This window comes from Balearica regulorum, chromosome 1, assembly GCF_011004875.1.
Source record: "Balearica regulorum gibbericeps isolate bBalReg1 chromosome 1, bBalReg1.pri, whole genome shotgun sequence".
NCBI classification, from domain to species: domain Eukaryota; kingdom Metazoa; phylum Chordata; class Aves; order Gruiformes; family Gruidae; genus Balearica; species Balearica regulorum.
In genome coordinates, this window is record NC_046184.1 from 188,111,769 (window position 1) to 188,133,331 (window position 21,563).

At 39.9% G+C, this 21,563-nt stretch overlaps 1 protein-coding gene across 6 annotated transcripts in view; it reads left to right on the forward strand.

The window, feature by feature from the left end:
* Window positions 1-21,563, forward strand: part of FNDC3A (fibronectin type III domain containing 3A) — a 126,131-nt gene that overhangs the window by 8,130 nt on the left and 96,438 nt on the right. For all 6 annotated transcript variants that reach the window (XM_075741850.1, XM_075741857.1, XM_075741848.1 and 3 more), the window contains one exon: window positions 14,932-15,060. In XM_075741850.1, the coding sequence (XP_075597965.1) occupies window positions 14,959-15,060 (102 nt within the window). In that variant the 5' untranslated portion in view covers window positions 14,932-14,958. The remainder of the gene's footprint in view (window positions 1-14,931; window positions 15,061-21,563) is intronic.

Here is a 21,563-nt window from a genome sequence, read left to right on the forward strand (position 1 = left end):
CACACTATCAAATTACTTCTGAGTAAAAAAAAGATTAATTTTGATTTGTGATATGGTTGCACTTATCGCTTCCTAAAAGTTACAGAACCAGTTTAGGCTTCTTTGAAGGAGAAGAGGGAGGGGCAAATAGTTGGAAGGTACTGAATTCTTCTTACGCAACAACTTCAAGGTATATGTACGTCATCCAGATAAGGACTGTGGATTTTTTTAAATAATCTAATAGTAATAACAACATTTAAAACCAGAATGTGGTGTTTTTCAGGTAGTCTCTATTGCAATGGTCTTGTTATTTACAGTCAAGCATTTAACAGTCATGCTGGACAAGATGAGGTGCTAAGTGTCCGTCAACATATTGTGCCTTTCCGGATGACTGGTGTCTAGTTCTTCTCTATGTAGTCTTCACCTTCAAAAGTTTGTTTTTCTACATCAGCTACTATAAGAGCTTAGCCTCTTTGGCTCAGATTCAAAAACTGCTGGCTCATAAATACAAATGCATTAAACTTGAACAGCTGGAGTGTTTCCAATTATCCGCTATGCATTCTCGTATAGGTTATAGTACCCATGACATGAATGCATGAACTGCATTTGAAACTGCTCCTAAATCATTGCAGTTCACAACCCGGAGTATGAAGGTAACCTGAACTAAATACTGATTTACTATAATACACTTAACTGCTGCAATGCTAAGGTTTGCTGTTGTGTGGCTTGACCATTCTTGCTTTGAGAAGAACAGGCAGTAACTATTGGGAGTGAGCTACATCCAGTAACCATTTTGGCTGCTGAAGTGAAACTTGTATTTGCTAATTAATCAGTGTTTTCTTCATAACAGTATTGCGTTCATTTTATAACTTCTAGTGTTCGCCTTCCAGTGGTACCATAGTATGAACAGAGATGTATATCGCATTTCTCAGACTTTTTTGAGAACTGTGTTTAGTGGGTGTCTGCGACACCACTTGAGAGCTACAGTTGAAATATTTCCATATTTATGGAAATGGAATTATTTTTTCCTATAGGGAGTTCCAGTGCTTATTAAAACACTTTGTGTATCTTCATTTTTAACTATTTTGATTTACAGTTTCTAGTGAATGTCAGACTCTGACTTTGTTGATTTACTTTATGAAACTATACTTTTTTATATAATTTTCCTGTATTGCCTGTCTGCAACTTTAGGATTGTGAACAACATGACTTAAAGGAATAGCCATTTCAGTTTCACTTTACTTAAGGAGATTGTCAAATTAGTGAATTGGAAATGTTCCACAGAACACCTTCCTTCTAAGAAAAAATAACATTTTCTGTTCTGTTGGAAAATATTTCATCAAGTTTTCTAGGAAACACTTTTCTAAAACAGGAAGAATACTTTCTGAAGAACAAAGCACATATTTTAAATAAATTGCATATTAATTGAAATAATTAGCTCAGAACTGGAAAAGAAATGCCAGTATGCTGTAATTGCCACATCTGAAACTATGCAACTAGAAAATATGGTAAATGTGGTGGTTGTGGGAAATTAAAATCATTCTACTCAACTCCGATTCTTAAAATCAAACACAAAATTCTTCAGCGTGCTTCATAACTTTAATAGCTCAGCTACAACCTTATGGATCTCTGGGTAATTATATTCTAATACAGTGATGTAGCTGATGTAGAAATGTATCTGAGCTTTTTCCAGTAGTGCATTAAGCGACATGATTAACATCTGTTGCATATGCTTTGTTCTTTCCTTTTCACCCTAGGGATGTATAGCTATATTTTCCGCATTTTTGCATATTTGTATGTCTCGGGCACTTGTATTTGTCTACTTTTATCTGATGACTTCTGAACTGGATGGCCAATTTGACAGATGGGAAGGAATCGTGGTAGTAATTTTTACAAGTCTCAAATTGGCAGGCAGAATATATCTTTTAAGGACTGTAGGAAATAATGAAGAATAAATTTATGTCACGGTAGGCACTAAAGAATGGACATGGTGAGTACTTACAAACACCTCAATCACAGGAAAAGTTTAAATAGTAGCTTGCGTCCTCTTGAAAGGAAGAGTTACTGAGATGTGGGGCCCTAATCTCAATAAAATGGGGCTTTATTACTTCATCTGTTTACAAGATATTTATTTTTAAAGTGCACCTGCCGTCTTCCTGTTGGAGAAGGCAAAATCAAAGCATTTCATGCATTAGGATCGGGCGATGGTTTTATGGTCTTTTTGGTTCTGTAAGTTCATTCCTTGGTCTTTGGCAAAATTTAGCAAGTGTTGTCTCCTGTTCAGAGAAGTTTTTGTCTGGACCTGAGGATGAGCCTTGCCTGTGGTTCCTGGGGGAGTGTAGCTGCAGGAGGACCTGGGTGAAGGAGGAATGCACACCTGCTCTGCTGTCTGGAAAAACACACCTTATGGCAACCTCAGATTCAGCTGTAATGTGTACAGGCTGAAGCATGTATGAAACTGCACTACTGACAAAGAAATCATGGATAGCCCTGGTTTTGTCACTTCTCATGTAATAGTGACATGCGGTTTGGAAACATTTAGTATTGATTTCATTGAGCCTGTTCCTTATGCTATGCCTTTCTGTTAGGCACTTCTGTCTCATCCCTGCTTAAACTTCCGTCCTTGTATAAAATCAAGGCTCTTGTGAACAGCCCTCTGTAATAATAAATCTGTTTGTATCTGTTGTTTGCCAGATTTGACAGAATTAGGATGTGAAAGAGTATTAAGTTGCTGCAAGTGTTGTGATAATAAGTAGGTAGGTAGAGAAGAAGCACTCTGTAAATCACAAAAACTGAGGAAAAAGCATCAATGCAAATTTCTCCTTCAGTAGGCACCAGAGATACCACTGAGGAGTGTGGCCTTATGAGCCCTTCAGTTGTGGGGAAAAAAACCCCGATTCATTAGATCTTGTATCAAACTCGATAACCAGAAGCCGTGAATCTCTAGGAAAGGAGTCCTCCTTAGTTTTGTGGGGGTTTTTTGTTTGTTTGGGGGTTTTTTTTGGTGGGAGTTTTTTGATTTTTGTACACAGCATTGGTATTAGCTATCACTACATTTATCATAGTAGTGCCTACAGCCCAACTGAAATGGAAAGCCTGCTTGTGTGGTGTGCTTAATACATAAGTATAACTTTTTAATTCATAATTATCTTTTAATGCAGCTTTCCTCCTTTTCTTAGGAGAAAGGCCAGAGTATAAAGCAATTCTGTTATGGACAGCACTTATGGGTATGTCTTCCACAGTTTGAACCTTAAGTCTGAGAGTCTCAGTTTTGATTAGTGCTGTCATTGTTGCTTTGAAATTCTGAATTGAGAATCTGACAGCTTTTAAGAGCTTGGGAGACAAACTACTGTTCCCTCTCTGGATTCTGATCTACTGAAAGCCAGATCTGGAATTCATAGAAGATTTCTGCTCAGAAGGGACCTTTGGAGATTGCCTTCTTCAGCCCTTTGTCAAGACCTTACGTGGTCAGGTTTTGACTTTCTACAGCAGTGGTCTCCAAACTTTTTTGATCATGCACCCCATCAGTAAAGATGTTTTGAGCCTGCACTTCCAATATATGTACATTTTTCAAATTATATGCATATGCTACTCTACTAACACAGTATATACACAATAAACAATACACAAAGGATGAGATAAAGATGAAAACAATATTTAAAAATATTTTTTATTTATCAATGCCAAAAAATATTTTTCATCCCACACCCCAAGGAATTGTCTTGTGCACCCCACTTTAGAAACCACCAGTTTACAGGATTGAGATTTTTGCAGCCTCTCAGGGCAACCTATGCAGTGCTACATCACTCTCATTGTGAAGATGTTTTGGGATTTTCCCCCCTTACGGCCAGACGGAATTTCTGTTGGTGCAGCATGTGTCCATTGCTTCTTGTACTTCTGCTGCATGCCTCCAAGAGTTTGATTTAAGGCTCTCAACAAGCAACCTTCAGGTAGTGGGATCCAGCCAGTAGGAGACCTCCTGGTTACTCTGGTCCTCTTAGCTTCTCCTTGTCTTTCATGGGCCTAAGCCCAATAACAGTCTTTGTGGCATCTCTCTTTTACTGGGGAGTAGGAGGTGGCTGGAAAGAGCAAAATTTGACATGGTATTCCAGATGTCACCTTATAAATGCTGAGTAGTGGGGTAAAATCACCTCCCTCAGCCCATCAGCCGTGCTTCTCTGCTAATACAGCCCAGTATGCTGTTAGCCTTCATTGCTATGAGGACATGTGCTGCTGACTCATGTTGTTTTACCTTGGTGATCCAGCTGATTTAATGCTGATGTGTTTTTTCAGAGACTGTCATTAAGATCAGCTGCTAGTCTCTTGGAGATAGAAATGCTGATCCTTTGCATGTGCAGAGGAAATGCACTGCCCAATGATCTCAGCCTTACAATATTCCTTAACCCTTAATGAACAGTTGAATGAGTAAAAACCAGAGTTGTATGCGTCTTTAGAATGTGAGAGTAATGCCACAGAAACATTAAAGGACCAAATCTGAAGGCATTTAAGGATTGAGTTAAATGGTCATTACAGTTCACGAAGGCAAGCTTACTTACTGAACTGTTGAGTGGAACTCAGTCTTTGAGCCTTAACATCATTTAGCCTTTTGGCTTATTAATGTAATCCATTCCTTAATGGTTCCTCAGACATAAGTCTGGAGTCTCTAAACAAATCATGTCCAGTAAATTTAGATGCCTTCCATTTGTTTCAGCTTTGATAGCTTTCAGAAAAATCTTTCAAAGGCTTTTCAAATTCATATGACAAGGAAAATGAATAACAGGTTCAGTTGGGGGTAGTGGGGAATGGGTACTTTGCTGCCTAAGTCTCGTACAAAGCATTAACTTACTCAACTTGGCTGAAATCTCAGGAGACCTTGTACTTTCCTTGCATTCTAGGACAGACTCAGTGCAGATTCTGAAAGAACAGTGTCAGCTGAATTAGCAATCCTGAATTACACTTTAAATGTCTACTACTAGTTCAGTATATTCAGTAGCAAGACAAGAAATGAAATAGATGTTCATGCAGCAGTTGTTGCTGTGCATGAGTCAGTATAGATTTCTAAATAACCATGCCTTTAATGCACCACCAGTAGAAAATTACTTCTCAGCTGCTTCCGTGCTTAGCAACAGTGTATTTACCTATCTCTTCATCTAATGTGTTGTCTTCCTTGTCTGGTCCCTTTTAATATGTCCACAAAAATGGTGTAGTGACTTGGCCTTAAATAAATCCTTAGATTTATCCCCCATGTTATTTTACCCCTTCTAAAGGCTGCTGCATCCATTAGGTTTCAGTGGTGCAGGAAATCTGACAATAGGCTGGTGAATTGTTTGTAGTGGCTCTGCAGGCTGAGCCTCACCTGTTGTCCAAATGCAAGCTGCTTTTCTTGTGTCCTTTTCAAGATCTCGCTAAATTCTGAGTATATTGGGAAAGTAGCTGGAATTGGAAGACAGTTATATAATCCAGAACAGTTTTATGTTGAGTAGGGCTGCAATTATGGTATGCACATACTTTGCTTTCAATATTTTGAATATGGAACAGTATTTTCAAGAAGACATAGTCATTCAATTTTAAGTCAGCAAATTGGAGACAAAGCTTGTTATGTTATTACAGTAGAGATTGTAGTTATTTGCAGCTAGAGACGGGGAAAATATCCTCCTTGTTACAATGTGAGGTACACCTGTTGATATAACTGATACAGCCTTTTGGAGAGCTTGTGTTTGGCTGTCCACTTCTATTATCCTACCCTTTTCAGAATCAACCCTTCAGATGATTGAGTGCTTTCTTTTTTTGTTTTAGAAAGAATAGCTTTACCTTTGTGTATTAAAACCTTTTGTTTTGCCTAGCTTTTTAAACTATTCATGCCATTTTAGTGGAGTAAAATGACTTATCACTGTCATGGTTTGTCATTTCCAGACTTCCTTCTGACTTCCCTTCAATCCCACCCCCCCTTTTTTTTTTCCTGAGAGCTGAGTTAAAAACATGTTCTGTAATGAGAAGCCAAGAATGGATACCTTCCCTTCCTGTTGGAAACTCACATGCTGTCCTGGTTTTTTGGCTGGGATAGAGTTAATTTTCGCAAGAACCTGGGAGGAGATATGGCCGGGATAGCTGACCCAAACTAGCCAAAGGGATATTCGGTACCATATGACATCGTGCTCAGTATAATGCTTAGCCATTCAGGAGACAGTTTATTATGACCTGGACAACGCGCAGTTACCCACAGATCCTGACAAAGCCCAATGCACATGACCCATGTGGCAGAAGTTTGTATGAGCGTGCTATTGTCATATGCCAACTCACTAGCAGTAATGGACTGGGAAGGCGAAGAGGCACCAACAATGGATGAAGTGGCTGGCTGACTTGGGCAATATGAAGAAGATCTCTCTTCCTCCCTCATCTCTGCTGTGGAGAAACTGTCCTGGAAGGTCTGGCAACTCAAAGAGGATATGTCCTATTCCTCACCTGTCTGGAGCAGTATCTCAGATGGTAATGCTGAGGAGTAAGTGTTCCTCTGCTCAAAAGAAAGGATATAGAGGGTAGACACCATGAGGCACCCTGTGGTTTTACTTGCATGACCATGGAAAAGACGTGAGGAAGTGGGATAGAAAACCTACGTTGACCCTAGAGGCACAGGAATGAATTACAAGGAAAAACAATCACAAAAGGGGGTTCTTCCAGGAAAAACGCTGCTCCAGTTTCCAGCAGGCAGTTCCACAGACAGAGTGAAAGGCCTCATCTTACTTATGATCCCCTTGAAGGGACTTCTAAGTTATTATGCAGTGATCAGGATTAGAGAGGCCCTGCCTCCAGCCAGGTGGAGGAAAGGGACAACCGGGTTTACTGGACTGTGTGGATACGATGGCCTGGCACGTCAAACCCCCAGGAGTATAAGGCTGTAGCAGATGCCGGCACACACTGTACCCTAATGCCATCCAGCTATAAAGTGACAGAACCCATCTGCATTTCTGGAGTGACAGGAGGATCCCAACAGTTGACCGTACTGGAGGCCGAAGTGAGTCTAACTGGGAAGGAACGGCAAAAGCGCACCGCATTGTGACTGGCCCAGAGGCTCCATGCATCCTTTGCATAGACTACTTTCAGAGAGGGTATTTCAAGAACCCAAAAGGGTACCGGTGGGCTTTCGGCATAGCTGCCTTGGAGACGGAGGAAATTAAAGAGCTGCTACCTTGCCTGGTCTCTCGGAGGACCCTTCTGTTGTGGGGTTGCTGAGGCTCAAAGAACAGCAGGTGCTGATCGCTACCACAATGGTGCACCAGTGGCAATATTGCACCAACTGAGACTCCCTGGTTCCCATCCATAAGCTGCTTCATCCACTGGAGAGTCAGGGAGTGATCAGCAGAACCTGCTCACCCTTTAACAGTCCCATATGGCCAGAGCGGAAGTCTAAAGGAGAGTGGAGACTTACGGTAAACTATTGTGGCCTGAATGAAGTCACACTGCCGCTGAGTGCTGCTGTACCACGCATGCTGGAACTTCAATATGAGCTGGAGTCAAAGGCAGCCAAGTGGTACACCACAATTGGTATTGCTAAAGCATTTTTCTCAGTCCCTTTGGCAGAGTGCAGACCACAGTTTGCTTTCACTTGGATGGACATCCAGTACACCTGGAACTGACTGCTCCAGGAGTGGAAACAGCCCCACTGTTTGCCATGGGCTGATCCAGACTGCACTGGAACGGGATGAAGCTCTAGAAGACCTGCAATACATTGATGACATCATTGTATGGGGCAACACAGCAGAAGTCATCTCTGAGAAACAGAAGAAAATAGTTCAAATCCTTCTGAAAGCTGGTTTCAACATAAAGCAAAGTAAGGTCAAGGGACCTGCACAGGAGATCCAGTTTTTAGGAATAAAATGGCAAGATAGGTGCTGTCAGATTCCAATGGATGTGATCAACAAAATAGCAGCTATGTCTCCGCCAATTAGCAAAAAGGAAACACAGGCTTTCTTAGGTGTTGTGGGTTTTTGGAGGATACATATTCCAAATTGCAGTCTGATTATAAGCTCTATCAGGTGACCCAGAAGTGGAATGATTTCAAATGGGGCCCTGAGCAACAACAAGCCTTTGAACAGATTAAACAGGAAATAGTTCATGCAGTAGCCCTTGGGCCAGTCTGGGCAGTACCGGATGTGAAAAACGTGCTCTACACTGCAGCCGGGGAGAATGGTCCTACCTGGTGTCTCTGGCAGAAAGCACCAGGGGAGACTTGAGGCCAACCCCTGGGGTTTTAGAGTCGGGGATGCAGAGGATCTGAGGCCTGCTACACTCCAACTGAAAAAGAGATACTGGCAGCCTGTGAAGGGCTTCGAGCTGCTTCAGAAGTGATTGGTACTGAAGCACAGCTCCTCCTGGCACCCCGACTGCTGGTGCTGGGCTGGATGTTCAAAGGGAGGGTCTCCTCTACACATCATGCAACTGATGCTACGTGGAGTAAGTGGGTCACACTGATCACACAATGGGCTCGAATAGGAAACCCTGGTCGCCCAGGAATTCTGGAAGTGATCACGAACTGGCCAGAAGGCAGAGATTTCAGAATGTAGACAGAGGAGGAGGTGACGTGCTGAAGAGGCCCTGCTGTATAATAAACTGCCAGAAAATGAGAAGCAATATGCCCTCTTCACTGATGGGTCCTGTCACATTGTGGGAAAGCATCGGAGGTGGAAGGCTGCTGTATGGAGTCCTATATGACAAGTAGCAGAAACTGTTGAACAACATGAATCAAGCCAGTTTGCAGAGGTGAAAGTCATCTAGCTGGCTTTAGATGTTGCTGAAAGAGAAAAGCCGCCAATGCTCTATTTCTGTACTGACTCATGGATGGTGACAAACACCCTGTGGGGATGGTTACAGCAGTGGAAGCAGAGCAACTGGCAGCGCAGAGGCAAACCCATCTGGGCTACCCCATTGTGGCAAAGTGTCGCTGCCCGGCTAGAGAAGCTGGTTGTAAAAGTACGTTACGTAGATGCCCACCTACCCGAGAGTCAGGTCACTGAAGAACATCAAAACAACCAGGAAGTGGATCAAACTGCTAAGATTGAAGTGGCTCAAGTGGATTTGAACTGGCAACATAAGGGTGAATTATGTATAGCTTGATGGGCCCATGACACCTCAGGCCATCAAGGAAGAGATGCAACATATAGATGTGCTCATGATCGAGGGGTGGGCTTGACCATGGATAGTATTGCACGGGTTATCCATGCATGTGAAACATGTACTGCGTTTAAAGCCTCCGTGGTATGGAGGACAATGGCTGAAATATAAATATGGGGAGGCCTGGCAGATTGATTATGTCACACTCCCACAAACCTGCCAAGGTATACGTTATGTACTTAAAATGGCAGAAGCAGCCACTGGATGGCCAGAAACATATCCTGTGCCACTGCCTGGAACACTATCCTGAGCCTTGAAAAACAAGTGCTATGGTGATATGGAACCCCAGAAAGAATTGAGTCAGACAACAAGATTCATTTCCAAAACAACCTCATAGACACCTGGGCCAAAGAGCATGGCATTGAGTGGGTGCATCTCATCCGCTATCACGCACCAGCTTCCAGGAAAATTGAATGATACAATAGACTGCTAAAGACTCCAGTAAGAGCAATGGGTGGTGGGACCCTCAAACATTGGGATACATATTTAGTAAAGGCCGCCTGGTTACTTAACACTAAGAGATCTACTAATCAAGCTGGCCCTCCCCAGTCAAAACTTCCATGTACTGTAGAAGGGGATAAAGTCCCCAGAGTGCACATGTAGAATATGTTGGGGAAGACAGTCTGTGTTATCCCTGCTTCAGGCAAAGGCAAACCCATCCATGGAATTGCTTTTGCTCAAGGACCTGAGTGTGCTTGGTGGGTGATGCAGAAGGATGAGGAAGTCCGATGTGTACCTCAAGGGGATTTGATTGTGGGTGAGAATAGCCAATAAATTCAATTGTATTATGCTAATTGCTAAATAACTGTGCCATTGTATGTCATCACTACTACAATAGATACATGCTGTATTGATGGTATTACAGTAAGAATCACCCAAATTAATAATGAACTTTGAAACCGAGCAAAGTGCAGCGATGATAGAACTAAAACTGGCCTCAGCAAATGGCACCCAGCAACTTCCTTGAAATTGACATCTTCAACCTGCAGACCATGAACATGGACCACATCAGATACACCAGCCATGAGCTCTGGATGCAGCATGCAATAATTCAACAGCACACACCATCATTCCTACCCTGAGAGATGTTATGACAGATGGAGCCCAAAGTCATGGATTAAACAAACTCAACGGACATTTTAGAGGGATGGCCCATAGACTAAGGGAATGATATCTTTGTGTGTATGCATGCCTGAATATATATATCTCAAAGGCAGGAGGGGTGGTGGTGATGAATTGGAGAGTGTAGGATCTGGGCATGACATAGATGGTATAGAAGAAGGGGTGGATAATATCCTAGTTTTCGGCTGGGATAGAGTTAATTTTCACAAGAAACTGGGAGGAGACACAGCTGGGATAGCTGACCCAAACTATCCAAAGGGATATTCCATACCATATGATGTCACACTCATCATATAAGGTGGGGAAAACTGGCTGGGGAGGAGGGATCGCTGCTCAGGGACGGGCTGGGCATCGGGTTCCAAGTGGTGAGCAAATTACATTGGCTGTCACCCACTTTGTATAGTCTTTTATTAGTATTGTTATTTTCCTTTTCCTTTGGTTTCCTATTAAACTGTCCTTATCCCAACCCACGAGTTCTACCTTTTTCTTCTGATTCTCCTCCCCATCCCACAGGATGGTGCTTAGCTGCCAGCTGGGGCTAAACCGCAGCACATGCTCAACAACTCTGTATTTACTGTTAATATTTAAGGTCTGTCTGTCCAGTTTTAATCCATGTAATATCTGTTCTGTGTCTTTGTTAAAGAGAAATGTTGTGTAATGCCAGATAAGGTTTAAGATTGTTTTTCCAGTTCTTTTAATAGTACCTTTATTAGCAGTACCTGTCACCAGAAGATTCTCATCAAGTTAATTACCAAGTGCTTTTCCCATCAATCATACTTGTCTTTTAATTCTTTACAAATAACATCCAATGTCAACTATTAACTTTTATTTGGTCTCAGATCTCTGTTTGCTAACAGGCCTCAATTGTCACATCTGCCCTTTTACAATAGAGTATTGAATTCAAGATTTCTAGTTTTCTTCAAGAGCTCTGAGACTTTCCCAGGACTCAAGTTATTTGCAAGTCTTTTTCAAAGATCTAGGTAGATCTCTTCTATAAGTCTTGAATGCAAGGTATCTGGGTTTGCTGATTTGAAAGCTCTGCCTATGCCCATTTGATATCTTTGCATCGAATGTGATATAATGCTATTTATTTCCCAGATATGTTTATTGAGCACTTCTGCTTATTTTGATGACAACCTTTTGTGCATTGTATCTGACTGCTCTTCCTTCTGCCACACAGTGCTTTCTCTTCTTGAAATCCCTATCTGTCTTAATTTGTCCTCATAGCTAACAAGAAAAGGCACCTGCAGCTGGTGGACGTACCACGTCTTACTGTGTGATCAGATTATGCACACCAACTTGTACAGATTGCTGCCCCTTGACTACTGACAGGGAAAAGACTTTTGATGATAACGTGAGCATAGACCCACATTTGGTGTGAAGTTTAAACCTTTACTCTTCAAGACTAGTTCAGTGGCATTGCAGAGAAATCTAATATTGTATTGTCAAGAAAGCATTGATTCATTTTTTCCCTAGATTGATTACACAGTCTGACAGGTAGCACTTTTATTATTGTTGTAGAAGGTGTCAAGAATAACACTATACCTAGTACCTCCTGGCAGGGTTTATTGATGAGCACTGTTCTTCATCTCCAGAATAAATCTAATGCTTGGATTCAGACATGGAATTTAGCTGTGTCCCAGTTAAGGCACTGAAGGCTGTGTGTCAAAGGTGAACTACCCACCTAAGCACTCGGGTGCCTGCAGGAACCTAATTTTTGTACAAATCAAATCATTAAACACCTGTGCAAGAGAACGAATGAACCTGAGACCAAATGTTACATGTGTCCAGAGCTGCCTCTGTCTTGGAAGGGCTGAACAAGTTGTCATGACAGTCATATTTGATTCAGTTTGGGTTATGTGTGTATCCAATTTGATAGACATGTTTTGATTTATGCCTAATGAATGGTGATAGTACTGAGTGCATCATAAGTTATGAATTCAGTCAGAAGTCATTGTGTATGATAAAGGAAGTTAGTGTTCTCTTATATAAAAGAGGCTAGTCATTAGCATGGTGGCTTGGGAATAATGAGCTGGATTCAACTTAACCCTGGGGAAGTTCAAGCCAGCTTAGTCTGGGAGCGTGTTGTGTTATAGCTTGGACTATTGGAATTACCTTTCTGTTTGTGACACTGTAGATAGGAGCACAAAATATTTGGAGTTGTAAGATCAAGAAATGGCACAAGAGCAAGCCAGATTGTAGCTATCGTGGGAGGAGGAGGAATGCCTTGATTCTAACCCATGCTTCCAGGCTGTGCATTCATTTTACATTGAACAGTCATTGGACAATACCCTGGGAAGCTTACCATCAAACTTGCTAGCTTGAAAGATGATCCAAGTAACTTTCATCAGCCCTTTGCCACCTACAGAAGTGGTGGGGACTGACTGTAGCCTGGAGGATTTTTTGATGAGTAGGAAAGCTTTTAAAGTAAGGTAGGAATATAAAACTTTGTCCTCATTGCTTGGGAGACTAATTAGTCTGGCTAATCGGGTATAAATGACTTGGCATAAGTGATGATGTTAGGTTTCAAAGTCTTTTAACCTAGAGGGATTTTTTTTCCCAACTTTAATCTTTGCAGAATATACCAGGAAAGTAAATGAAACCTCTAAAATAATTTCAGAATATTTTTTTTCCAAGTTCATAGTGTTATAGTAGGACAACCTTCAGTATGTGAATAGCTAAATCATACTGTATATGTAACAAGAGGCTTATAGTGCTTTGTTAATGCATTTTCTAGGAAACGTGAAGTCCTTGTTCTGTGTGAGTCTTCTTGTACTGACAGCACTGTGTTACAAATTTCAACCCACAGCAGATGCACAACAGCTGCCTTAGAGGGGCAAATAAGCAAAAGCAGTCAAATTGGGTGGGATGGAGATAGTTTTAGAGAACGCTTCTGGTAGTAAGCTGTAACAGCAGCTCTAAGTTAACCAAATGTCACCTCTAGAACTTGGTGCCAAAGTCAGTGTCATTAAGCTGACTTTATCACTCCTTGAATTTTATCAGGTATCTCTTCATTTAAAGTAAGTTTTATATGCTGTAACCAGTAAGCATCTCTGTTTATGAGCAGACAGTATATCTGTGTTAGAAGTTTAGAAGTGTTTGTGGAGAGTTTCATTAGCCAGATGATATCAAGGCAAAACTTTAAAAACCTGTAACATTACTGACTGTCAGGCTGCGTAACTTTAAAATTGTACCTACTTATTTTCACCAGGCTATTGTAAATACTGGCTAAGACAGGCAGTTCTGCTTTAGAAATACTGTACGAGCTTATTCTCAGCTTAATCTTTATGTCTATGTTTGATGTTAAGTGCTGTTTTCAGATGCAAAATGTGATTAACGTGTGGGAATTCTGAATGTACCATTCAAGGCTAGTGAATTCTTTCCATCTCTTTTTGTTTTGTTAAGAAATATTAATTTCTCAATTCTTGTTGATCTAATTCTTTTTTTTTTCTTTTTTCTTTTTTTTTCCCCCCTAAAAGCTAAGTGTACTGAGTCTGGCTGGGATGGAGTTAAGACCAGTACACTAAACCAGTATAACTTAGTGATTTTCTTTTTTTTTTCTTTCCCCATAAAAAAGTAGCTTATTAGACTTACAATACATATTTCCAGCATGGAAAAATGATAATCTTCAGCTTTTCTGGTCGTAATTCTTCCATCCAGTCTTCATATAGCACTAACACAAAAAAAATCAGAAAATACATTACTTATGTATTGTTAGTGTCATTGAAAGGAACGCTCAGCTGAATCTTGCTTTCTGTTATGCTGTTACTTGACACTCATCAGAGTTGAAGTGGATGGCTGCTTTCATGGGCCTCTTGCCTGGGTGACTTTTTATCCTGTCATTGGATTTCATGTAACTTTACAGTGTCTACTAGCGAGGGCTTTTTCATAGTATAGGTTTGAGGATTATAATTTTGTGTGTAGACATTACCTCTTCCTCCTCCCCCCAACTTTTAGCTGCTGGTAAAGCTATTAAAGGGCCACTGGTTGTCAAAATGACACAGCTTTAATTCTGGGTCTAATACATTTTAATAGTAAAGAATTGTCAGATTGTGCAGAAAATATTAATTTGTGTCTCACTTGAACATTTCCCAGTAACTAGTTATTCCTAAAATAAGTGTCTCATTTGTTATAATAGTAGAAAAAGTGGGTTGGTGACTGAAAAAAAAAAACCCTGAAAACAACAAAACCAAAAAACAACCACCCACCAAAAAACAAACCACCACAAAAAAAAAAGAATCTGTGTCCCGATTTGTGGATTTCCAGGTTTTACCAGTTTCATATAAACAGGAGCACTATATATGTAAGTTCTAAGGCAACTGCGCTTTCTTTTTTATTCCCCAGTAGGCATTTTGTCAATAGTGCACAAAATCTTGGTTTATAATCAACATTAAAAGATTCAGGTTTGTTAGCTCCAAGGCTGTGATATATCTTCCTCTAAGGTTCAGCCGCTAGAGGGGGTCTAGACCTACCCTCTGTATAAGGCTTACACTAGCTCACAAAACACATCTTCAAGTTCACATGATTGCTGGAATGTTGTGGAAATATACTTTCTAAAGGTGTCTAATTTCATAATAATTTTTTTGAAGTGAGGCTCTTTTTTTAAGGGTAATTATTCAGAACTATTTATATAGTTTAACCATTTGAGTAACTTTCTTTGCAGGTGATCTTGTGAATTAGTGTACCATCAATGATGGCAGAACATCCACCGTTACTGGATACCACTTCGATTATAAGTAGTGAAATCCCTCTTCTAACTTCCCCTATTGTTAGCGGGGATGGAGCCCAACAGGTAAGGAAACTTCAGTTGTTTTGGTTTTTTTTTTTAGTTCTTCTGACAGCATCACTGACATATTGACATTGTAAAAGATAGTAAGCTTTCATCTGGAGTATTTTTGTGCAGCTTTGGTCATGTATGTGTTTTAGAGATTGAGGTGAAGGTAGAACTGGTGCAGAGAAGAGATTTGTAAGAAATATGAAGCTGAAAACCTGTCTCGTGAAAGAACATCTTCATAGAAGGATAGAACCAAACAGCTGCCAAGCTGTCTAGCTATGCTTGAGTCTTAATTTGGAAGCTTTCTATTTACATTACCACATGACCTTGTTAAAGTTAATAAAGCTTCCCCTATGGTAGAGCTTATTAGCTAAGGCACAACATGTACTAACAACTCTATGGCCTCTAGACTGACGCTTACAACCGGGTATCTTGAATGGTGGGACTTGCTTTTGTATGTTAGTGTCTACCTGGACACTTCTCCAATTTATTTATTTTATTTTTTTTTAAGACAAAACCAGTCAAGGTGATAGAAAAACTTCGTAATTATGGTTTCAGAACCTTGACAAAGGTCAGCTCCAGTGAGGAAGGAGTGTTGGCAAAAATGTATGCATTCTCCGTATCTCTAACCTGGGAAGAATATTTTAAGCCCCAGATAGGCACAGTTCTGGAGAAGCTTCCAATGGGAGAAAAGGAGTGAAAAATAAGTGGCTTAAGGTATCCAAATGGATTGAGAGATCACTGCCTGTGATAGCAAGAGACTGGACTTGATCATCTAGGGAAGTCCCTCATAGTCTGCCATTCCCATGCCTGATCTTTGTGCAGAAGAAATAATTATTTATCATAAAGAGGAATTAATTTGTAGGGTAAAAACACAGAAAAGACCTTTAAAATGAGAGTGGATTGCAACAGTTCATGAGATAAGGTTTGGGCTGCAGTGAGATCTTCACAATGTAGGGGAAGCTTACATATGGAGAAAGAGCTGATAAATCTTTTATTAATGAATTTATGGATAGAACATTCCAGAAAAAAGGAAAAACAATATCCAAATTCACTTTCTCTTCCAATTATTCTTTCAAATACTGCCATTTAGAAGTATTAATCTGTAACATGAGAGGACAACTGTTATTCTTCCCTTACATGTTCTGCCCTAAAAAGGTCAATTTTAAAGCCTTACAAACAAAGAAGAATAGAACATATCTACACAGAGTTAAACATACCACCACCTTTACCTAAATGTGAATATTCTTTCTTTTTCTATTGTTTAAAAATTCTTACAGATATATCACAGAACCCTTGAGGTTGGAAGGGACCTCTGGAGGTGATGCAGTCTAGCTTTCCCCTACTCAAAGCAGGGTCAACTAGAGCAGGTCACCCAGAACCACATCCAGTTGGGTTTTGTGTATCTCTAAGAATACGGGACTCCACAAACTCTCTGGCAATCTGTTCCCCAATATTCAACCCACCCTCACAATGAGATAATTGTTTACACTTTAGTGGAATTTCTCTATTTCAATTTGTGCCCATGGCCTTTGGCCCTTTTACTGGGCACCACTGAGAAGAATCCGGCTTGGTTTGATTATTCCCTCCACCTTTAGGTATTCGTGCCCACTGATAATAAGATGTCCCCTGGTACATCGCTTCTCCAATCTGAACAGTCCCAACTCTCTCAGCCTCTCCTCACACGTCAGATGCTCCAGTCCCTTCATCATCTTTGTGGCCCTTTGCTGGACTCTCTCCAGTAAGTCCATATTCTTGTACTGGGGACTCCAGGACTCCAGATATCTCACCAGTGCTGGGCAGGTGGAAGGATCACCTCCCTTGACCTGCTGGCAATGCTTTTCCTAATGCAACCCAGGATGCTGTTGGCCTTTTTTGACTCAAGGGTACCTTGCTGACTCAACTTGTCTGCCATGCATTTTCTGAAAAGCTACTTTCCAGCCAGTCAGTCCCCAGTGTGTACTGGTGCATGGGATTATTATTCCTCAGGTACAGGACTTTGCATTTCCTTGTGTTGAACTTCATGAGATTCCTACTGGCCCATTTCTTCTGCTTTGTCAGTGGTCCCTCTGGATGGCAGCGCAGCCATCTACTGCATCAACCACTCCTCCCAACTTTGTATTGTTTGCAAACTTGTTGATAGTGTGCTCTATCCTGTCACCCAGGTTTTTAAAGAAGATAGTAAACATTGTCTGCCCCAGTATCAACCACTGAGGTTGGTAGTGAATTACCTCCTGCTGGACTTTGCACTGCTGATCAAAACCCTTTGAGACTGGCAGTTCAGTCAGTTTTCAGTCCACCTCAATGCCTGTGTTCGGTCTGTACTTCATCAGTTTCTATGTGAGGATGTTATTCGAGACAGTGTCAAAAACCTTGCTAAAGTCATGATAAACAGCATCTACTGCTGTCCTCTCATTCACCAAGCTAGCAATTTCATTGTAGAAGGCCATCCATGTTTGTCAGGCATGATTTTCCCTTTGTGAATCCATACTGACAACTCCCAATCACCTTTTTACCTTTAAGGTGTTTGGAAATGGCTTCTAGGAAGATTTGCTCACTTTCTTCCCAGAGCTGAAGGTGATGTTGACTGGCCTGTAGCTCCCTGGATCTTCCTCCTTGCCCTTTTTTGAAGATTGCAGTGACATTTGCTTTCTTCCAGTACTTGGTAACCTCCCCTAATCACCATGACCTTTCAGAGATAGTTAAGACTGCTTTCCCCAAAAATAAGACTATCAGGCTGTTCTGGGAAGCTTACTCTGTAATGGTGCAAAATTTTGAGTCAGATATGAGCTTAAATGTTCTTTTGAAGATACTTTTTCATTAAAAAGTTGTCTCTTTTTCTCCTGCCAAGCAAGATTAAAACTGGAAAACAAGCAAATGAATTTGTGGGGTCTTCTGTTAATCTTCTTAAGGGAAAAATATCATATAAGCTGTTAGTGTCCTTTTTTTAATTTAAAAAAAAAAAGCTGCTCAATAATACTGTCTAAAGTGGAACTGATAATGGTAGTGTTTATTTTAAAAAAGAAAAAAAGAGAATCTTCAGAAAGTATTGAGCAGATTCTTAGTGACCAATAAAGTCAATTTATTTCTTCATTTTATGATAACTAGCAGTTATACCACAATGTTGTCTACTGTGCTGTGTTCCACAATGTCTAGTGAAAGTCATGACTTCCGTTTTCTGTCCTTCCTTCACATCTGATACATGACTCCTGAAGAATCTGCAAATGTATTTGTTCAGTGGCAGAAAAGTTTACTGGAAACCTTTTTTGCATACAGGGATTTAAAAGCCACCACTAAGCAGAAAATAATTTGTATATCTGAAATATAGGAAATCCAGAATTGCAGGTACTGTTTACTCTGTCAAAGTTGGCCAATTAAGGCTTAGGCCACAGAAGGGTGAGGCAGGCCATTATTTGTTTATAAGGGTCTTAAAATTATTTGCTATGTTTTTTTTATATGGTACACTAATGAAAGTGGTATATACTTTCAAATGAAGTGTGATGTATTCAAGTGCAACACATCATAATTCTGAGCTTTTTCATATTTTTTGAAAAATATTTTAACCAGAATATTACTTCATAAATATTTTAACCAGAATATTACTTCATTGTATTCCTTTTTTTTGTGACTTTGAAGCTACAAGAAGTGTGAAGACTTTTTTACCTTCATGATGGAGTTCTTTTTTCTGAAAGTCTCCTATTTGCTTAGCCACAATACGCACATTCTGTAGGGGTTACTTCCTTAAAATACAAAACCTACTCCTTCAGTTTCTTTTGTAACAGCATGGTGATGTTGGATTGCATAATCTATAACATAATCTGTAGTGCTGGCAGAATTTAATTGTGTACTCACAATCAAAATTCACAGCTGTTTTAGCCATGTAAACAAACATGTATCTTCTGTCTTCATGGTGTGTAGGTTGGACTGTAGCTATTCTAATTAGTTTTAGCCAGTCCTGACTGAAAAAGGATTGAAAATCTAGTATAAAACTCTTTATTTAAGTAATGTTGTTTATATTTTGGTATTTCCTATGTTAGACTAGTTAACCATATCCTAGAACTTGCAAGTTTTTGTTCAGTTGTGAAACATCCGAGAGGTTTTTTAAATCAATTCCCCCATCCTTGCATCTTACCAGAATTAACTATGATAATTGCTGTAATTTAAGCTGTATATACTGCATAACTGAGTTACCAAATGGATGTAGACCATTCAGTACTTTTCTAGAACAGTTCATATCTTCAAGATAATCTATTTCAAATACTTGAAGTTCTGCTAGCAGTTTAAATGTGAAATAGCAGTACAAATATTTGAACATGTTAAGATGAAAGGCCATATGCTTCAAATAGTAGAAGTGTCTGATCAGGTTAAAGCTGTAACTTTCCACCATGTTTTAAAACAAAACAATCCACAAAGAGGAGTGCATGTGTTCAGGCAGAAAACATGGGGAGCTTAAACCATGTGGATGTTCATATGCTACTCAGTGCTGCCGTGGGAGACTGCTTCATTCTGTGTCCCACAGAACAAGGGACTGGTGTTAGTTTCGTAGGACAAAACTGGGGAAAATTAAAAGCAAAGACCAAGCTGATTAGCTCCTCCCTCTCTATTAAGCACGAAAGTACTGCTTTTGCACCTTCTCATCACTGTGTTCAGTATGTGTGGGTAATGTATTCCTTATATCTTCATGGTGAGTAAGCCTGTGGATGAAGTGTGGAGAAGATCCATAGGAGTTGATAGAAACCAGGTGACACTGAGGAAACATGGTATGAGGACAAAAGTGCTTGAGGGTTTTTCATGTAAGAGTAGCTACTGCAGTGAGGCTCTACTGACTATTGCTGAGGCTGGACAGGAAGGATGTGTTTGATTATGTGAGTCCTGATTTGGTCAGGGGAGGTAAATTCATGATTGAGAGGAAAATGAGGTGGCAAGAGTTCAAACTACTTTCTTTAACAGATACTTTGTTTTCCTGATATTAGACTGATGTTAAATTGTTTTGGAAAGTTTCTATAGCAGTGCTATTCCAAGACTAATCAGTAAATTGCTGACACAAGCTTGCAGCAACCCTGGAGTTCTGGACCCTCTCAACACCTTCCCACTAAAGCTAACAGTTGCAGAGTGAGGCATCCCTCTATAATCTTGGTGTCCTTTAGTACAGAAAAGTTAGATAGCACTCTCAAAGTAGCCCGATACCTGTTAACTGTTTCCTTTTCTTTGGGGAATGGGGACACATAGTGTTTGACCATCTAGTTAGCTTTACTTGTCAGCAAGGTATAGTGATAAAGTAAATACTTCTAGCTTGGGAAGCTGGTTGCTTATTCTCTAAATTTTATTCAGAAGTTTAGATGCTTAGTGGGACTTACAAAAGTCCTACTCTGTGTGCATGTGTATATATATGTAGTATATCTCTCTGTGTGTATATACATAACATGGGGTTGTGTGTGTATATACTGTGTGTAAATGCAAATTCTTTGAATTGAAATAGATATTTAGTACCAAATCTGCAAGTTAGTATTTCTAAAACTAATTTCTCCTTTAAATATTAAAACTTCTAATCTTAAAGTTGTTATTAATCTGTTATCATAGGAGGAAGTCTTCAGTCAGCAGAGTAATAGATGGCTATAAAAACAAATTAAATAATTTTGAGAATCCCATTTTTTGGCTTTCAGATTGTTTTCGTATGTGGAGTCACAGCAGAAATATAATGGTGAAGATGTAGAATGGATTACTAAATGCTTTTCCTCAGTTTTAGTTCTGACGCTTCTATTGCTGAAAAGCATATGGTACATTATCAAGTTCCAGCTTGCTTTGTTTTTGCCTTGCTGCTGAAAATCAAGCCTAGAACTGCATATGTTTCGTGATCTTTTCTCTACAAGAAAAAAATATCCATCTGAAGCTGTTTAACAACATATACTGTTAGAACTGTTCTCAGTGCTTTCCATATTGTGCTGTTTTCCTTTCCTTTATCTGTGTTTTGGTTTTATAGAGTACAGAGTACATGCATGGCTGCTTTTTTTTTTTTAATTTAGGGGAGGGTGGTTTTTATTTTGGTTTTGTTTTTTAACTTTCCCTTTGGCTCTACTGAATTAGCAGATATGTCCAATTTTTCCTTTTGGAGATTCATTAAAGTTTTTTTTAGTTGATAATTATTCTTCCATCCTTCATTGACTTCATAGCACTGAAGCACACCAGAACTGTGTTCACTGGAATCATTGGAACTCTTCTGCATATAATGCTGAATTATGGAAGCTGATTATCAAGTTGTATTTTTTCCAGGATTGATTAGTACTTTTGTGTAGCAACCATCACTGGAAAATGCATAATCAAACTTACATGGGACATTCTGTATACAAAAAATCTTTTCTTTAAAAGTTTTTAACTGATTGATGGCTTTGATTTTTTTAAAACATAACAGCACACAAAAAACCCCGCCAAACTAGGAGGATGTGAATTTTGATGCCTCAGGGTTATTAGATCCTTTCTGTACCTGAGTTAATCATATTTTTAGTCAGGAAGAGTGAAGTTTT